The 5993-nt window shown below is 37.4% G+C and overlaps 1 protein-coding gene across 1 annotated transcript; it reads right to left on the reverse strand.

Moving 5' to 3' along the window:
- Positions 1-1817: 1817 nt before the first annotated feature.
- On the reverse strand, positions 1818-4933 carry LOC125471172 (protein ACCELERATED CELL DEATH 6-like). Its single transcript, XM_048571321.1, has 3 exons — positions 4069-4933; positions 2925-3448; positions 1818-2769 (listed from the first exon to the last, which is right to left on the reverse strand). Exons 1-3 carry the CDS (start codon positions 4784-4786, stop codon positions 2311-2313), a joined length of 1701 nt encoding a protein of 566 aa, XP_048427278.1. The 5' UTR covers positions 4787-4933; the 3' UTR covers positions 1818-2310.
- Positions 4934-5993: the final 1060 nt, after the last annotated feature.

Genomic DNA, 5993 nt, shown 5'->3' on the forward strand with positions numbered 1-5993 from the left:
AAATCAAATCAATAAACATTATTACTCACCTCAATTATAATGAACAAATAATTATCGCACATACTATTACCCCTAACATATATATGTATATATCCACACACACACACATATACACACGTTCAAAAGTATATAGTACTACTATAAGTTTTATATATTCTATATATACTAAATCTCAACGGATTGGCACTGTTCATTAATAGTGGCGTTCTAGTTTTGTCCCTCAATTTCTTCATGGTTTTTCGGCTTTAGTGGGATTATGCAGTAAATTGGCCATTTTGCCCTTCATCATTGGTGCTGTGCGTGCCCGCCTGTTTGCTTCTAAGCGATGTTGACACGTTAGTCTGATTCGAAGAGTTCTCCACCGTTCCTTTTCGTTTTTGGTGAGGAAGGTGCTCAAAGGCTCTTCCATTTTCTTCCGTCGGTTTTTCCTTTCTTTCCTCTCTGTGCTTTTCTCCCCACGTCAACCCTTCGTGTTTCCCTACTTCTCTCGCCGCGTCGATCGTCGATCGTGTGTTGTGTGAAGAGTTTCTTTTTCCGACTGATTGTACTGTTTCAGGTGGTTTCTCTGCTTTTTTTATTTTTTATTTTTTATCTTTTTATCTTTTCTCTGATTGGGAAGAAAATTTGTGTTTTCAGTGTGGTTGTTTAATCTGATTGGGTTTTTTTGTTTCAGGAAAATTTGTGTGCGAATTGTAGGGGTTTTTTGTACAACCTTGCAAACCCCTGATTAAGGTCTGTGAGTTTTTTCTTTCAAATCTTTTCTTATTTTTTTCGATGATTTGTATGTGGCTGTTCCATCTAATTCGATTTTTCGTTTTAGGAAATCTTGGTCTTCGAGGTTTAGGGTTTTCATCTAGTATATATACTATACGTTGAAATATATATATTCACATTACTAACATATATGTTAAAAAATATTATATGTAATTAATTTACCCTATATGTAAATTTATGATTAGCAAATAATATATATTTTGTAGGTAAATTAATAATGAATCAAATAAGTTAACTATTTAAACTCATGAACCACAATTCATACAAGTATCAAAACTGCAATTTGATAAACACAAGAACCAAGCTAATCACATGTAAAAAGCAGTCGAAAAGAAGTTATGGAAGACCTCAAAATAATGCATCTTTCCCAATAAAGATCGAAGATGATGAAGCCACCAATCTTCTATAGCAAACCTTCTCCTCTCCGAGAAAGCTTTCAATGCTTAAATCAACCGTAGGTATTTGATTCACTATAGAGCGTATGTTTTGCAAGCACAAAGGTCTACTATATATACACATTTAATTAACTCGTTTCTCCTATTATATTCCAAGTGGAACATTGTCAAGAAATCATTATCTAACAATGAGCGCATAAACCAGGATGGAAACTGTGTTTCAATCCTACATCGTCCAGAATAATTCAAAAACCTCTTTCTTATAAGACTTTTCCATACAAATTTGCATCAAAATAGTCAGCTATAACATACACTCATATTCTAACATTCTCCTACTTAAATATGAGCTCTGTTATCTGCACAACTTTCATATACTGCAGATAAAATCGAAAATTGAATGCTTCCACTCGTTTAGGCCAAACTCAACATTCAAAAGATTGAGTATCAGTTAATAGCAATTCTATTAACTGTCATTCTAACACAATGAATGACTTATCAGAATCCATTTAGGAAACGAAATTCTTGTCGAATGCTAATTGACATGATAGGACCGCACTGCAGTTTCAATCCTATTTCCTTAGCAATTCATGTAATCCTCCTACCATGCATAAGTCTTTCTATACCATTTTGAATCATAATAAATGTGAAATCAACTTACTATCATGCTCATATTCGTACAAACTTTTCTATCATTATTAATCTTTATTCATGACTCTATTCAACAGCTGAAATTTGGTTAATTCTCCATCAAGAAACCCACTAATGAACTAACTGTTGAATAAAGAAAAAAGTCTCTCCTCGGCAACCTTACAAAACAAATCCCAATTTATATTAAATAGTTGCACTTTTAATTGCATTGAGGTCTTTTGCAGAAAAGCCCCACGCTTATTAATTGCACAACTGGAGACAGAATTGATGCTATTAGTGATGAAGCGACCATCTCCGACACTTTAACGCTAATAGCAAATAACGAGCAAAGTATCAGCACCCAAAAGTCGCGAACCATGTCGTCCAGGAAATGTGGCGCCTTTAGTAATTTTCTTTCAGCAGAAAGAAGAGAATTTGCAAAGACAAAGAAGAAAATGCAGCCAAGCACACAAGCTGCAACGGCAAGTCCTGGAGAAAGACCACCCAAGACCGCTTATATGCCGGTAATGAATGAAACAACCATTGCAACCAAAGCCCACATTGTCAAAGACACTGCCAAGTGAAACGTCCCAAATATCTGGTTCTTGAAATTTGCCTTTGTGTGAATTGAGGAATAAAGGAGCACTAGGACAGAACAACTAGACATGGCCATGGCTATTGTATCAGTTATAACAAATGCTTTGAACGCTGCGTTTCTTGACAGAAAGACGGAACCCTGGTTCGGTCCTTTTTCACTTTGGTATCCACCGGGCATGGTAAAACCTGCTGCGAAGGTTACAGTTGCTATCAATGTAGCCACTACCAGATGAGTTTCCTTTGCTTTCTGTAAACCTTTTCCAATGTCCTTGCTTATTTGATTTTCCTCCACCTTATTGTCGTTATTGCCTTTTGGGTTTTTAATTCTAAGACTTGGTTTAATACCCCTCCGTTGCATTGGTTTTTTCAAATCTTTCTGCAAAGTCAAACGAGTATAATATTATTATCTTCGCAAACAAATCAAAGGATACCCTCATTGTTCATAATTGTACGAATAAGTGACACTTGTCTAAGAAAAATATTACCCACAGTTGACACAGACAAGCAATTTAATCAGAAGGTGATACGTACCTGCAGTAATGATATCTTGTCCTCGTTAGCTAGAATGATGTCTAAAACGTTTAAATTTTCCTTGTTGAATGCCATTATATCAACTTTAGCATCATATACACACTCAGTAAACAGCATGCTGTAGGGAGAATGAGCAAGGGGTGTGTTCCCGTCAATATCCATGGCATTTAACAGGATGTTGCTAAGCCATGCATCTGCTAAAACGTATCCTACTATTTGGTATCCACCGTTCCTTGTGGCATAGTGAAGAGCATTCTGAAATTTGTTGTCGACCAGTTCGCAACAATCAGGGCAATAAGAAATAAGCACTCTCATTACATCTAGATTGCCTTCGGAAGCCGCAAAGTGAAGAGCTGTAGCGCCATCCTTGTCAGCAATGTAAGCAATAGATCTATCATTTGCAAGCAGTTGCTTAACAATTGAAAGGGGACCAAAACGTGCAGCAAGGTGTAGCGGAGTACATCCTAGTTCGTCTGCTGCTTTGCTCAAAGTCCTATCGGCTCTTATTAGTTCCTCCATCATTCCTTACGCATAAACATAAAACAAAAACAAATATAGATAAAATTAAAAACACGTATATCTATGTAGGATGTGCCCTTCAATTCAATTTTTTTTTTCAGTTCCTTGTTGCTCGCCCTTGTACGCTCGTGTCCCCTTAACCCCCTTAGGATGTGCCCTTCAATTCAAATTTTTTTTTTCAATTAATTTACCTACATATTAATGCACCTAACGAGCAAGAAAATACAAGTAAATTAATTTTCAAACACAAACATATGTCAAGAGCAAGAACATGTAAAAAGAGTAGCAACATGTAGCATTGTATATAAAAAATTAATTATAAAATTTGAAATTTTGATAAAAGAAAAGTGGAAAAAACTAGACTATCATCCCACGGGGTGAGATTATACATACCAATCAATTAGAAAATTTAAACACCATTAATGAAAACTACCAGATTTGTGATAAATTCCACCAAATTTGTTTTAAAATAATGAGGGGCATTTTTAGGACGAAAAGTTTATAGAATATGAGTTTCAAGGGAAAAACTTGATCAACTTGATACCGGAACCAAAGTTTTATGTGGTGGGTTTATGTCATGGAAATAGGAGGAAAAGGAAACAAATAGTTTTGTTTGCACATGTACCTTCATCCTTGCGAATCACTGCAGCGTGCAACGCCGTTCTACCGTTTGGGCCAATGTACGTTGGAACATTGCAATTGCTGAGCATTTTAGAAACCAAAGGAAGATAGCCCCTCTCAACAGCTAAATAAAGGGGAGTTTCGCCTAGATCATTAGCAGCGTAGGAAAACTCGGGGTCTTCTTTGGTCAATATCTCCACCACCGAAGGTTGACAAAAACGCACTGCTTCGTGCAACGCTGTATTCTTGTTGTTGTTGGTTTTCCTAATGAGCATCTGCTTCTGCAAGCAGGCTTCTTCTTCTGTTAAGACTCGACCTTGCTCAAGGTCGCCAGGGTGACGAACTTTTGCAGCCTGGTCGATAAGAACTCCAACTATACCTGCTAGCCCGCGTCTCGCCGCAATGTGTAAGGCAGTCTCACCACTCTTATTGTGTAGCAATAGTAGTGCGGGACACATTTGAAGGATATCCTCCACAATCCCGGTTGACTCCACTTCTTCTTGTGCAGATGTCGGGCTGCACGCTATATAAATATGAAGGACAGTGTTATTTGTTGCAGTCAGTTTTAGGTCAAGATGTTCTGCATGATCCCGGAGGGCCTCAAGGTTGCCTTGTTTTGCAGCATGAAATACATCAAGTTCCATGCCACCTATCAAAACTGTTGCTAAGTGATCAGTACTACTAGCACTCTCGGTCTGATCAGTTGAATGGGAGGGATCCATTTTTTGATATTTCGTACGTAGACAAGGGGAGCTTTTGGCCTAATACAAGTATAATCAGAAATGAACTTGCTGATCTTTGAGCGGATGATGGGAATTTAAATGAAAAGGAACAAAGGATGAGATTTGAGAGGCTGAAGAGTGAGAAAATTTTCATTCTGGAACGCGGGTGGTACACCATATGATTTTATGTAAGTGGTGGGAAATTTTATTTTTTAAGTTATTAAATTTTTAACACACATATCCCACTATTTATACAATAACACGTAGTGTAACATCTCTTCTCTTGCGCAATCACACTAAAAAATCTCTTTAAGAGTAAAGAGTAAACAAGGAATAAAATATGAGATAATTAATAAAGCAGGAATCCAATGCAATGCCACACGGATTTGGATCCTCTCCTGAGCTAATGGAGAGGAACCTCCTGACCCATCATCATAGACGGTTGCAATTATTATAACTTTAAAAAGATCCTCCTGTTTATAACCATTGGATAAAAATTCAACGGTTCACGATGATGGATCAGGAGGATCTTCTTATCCAAATCCATGCTACACTTCTGCAAAGAGTCAAAGACTGCAATGGTTGGACTGGAGTGACTTTACAGCTTAATCGTTGTCCATCGTTATTGGTGCATACCGTTTCAAAAAAATCTTTATTGGTGGATGCCAGTTTTCAAATTAAATGGTACCCATGCTTTATTTTTTATTAAGCTATCATCTAGATTTTAAATGATATGATACAAGTAATTGAACATTTGAATAATTAAACTTCTTCCTAATTATATATGTAATGACATTGTGCTGAAAAATTTCTCCTTTGACGGACCCTACAAACAGTGCCTAGCAAGCACTTCCTTCCACGGCAAAGCTCCACCCCTCACTCCCACTGCATGCCATGGCTGCTGCCCCTCCCTACCTGTGTAAACGGCCCTATATTTTCTGCTTATTTCCTCATTTGAGTGGTAGCAATTTATTTGGTTAAGGGTGGGCATGCGCCAGGCTGGGCACAAAGTTAGAGGGACCGGACCGGACCGTTTGTAAATGAAACGGGGCGAGTCTTGGTTTTTTCTAATCTTCTTTAAACACCCGATTCTTGCCAGACAGTAGAGCCAATTTGCAGAATTTTATGCATGTGCCCTGTACCATAATCGATTCGGCTATGGATGTTTTTGTGTATTCTGTTTTAAGCTTTGACAATGTTGATCAAG

This window comes from the organism of the source record quoted next, unplaced genomic scaffold, assembly GCF_019419815.1.
Source record: "Pyrus x bretschneideri cultivar Hongxiangsu unplaced genomic scaffold, Pyrus_bretschneideri_v1 Contig1, whole genome shotgun sequence".
Taxonomy (NCBI): domain Eukaryota; kingdom Viridiplantae; phylum Streptophyta; class Magnoliopsida; order Rosales; family Rosaceae; genus Pyrus; species Pyrus x bretschneideri.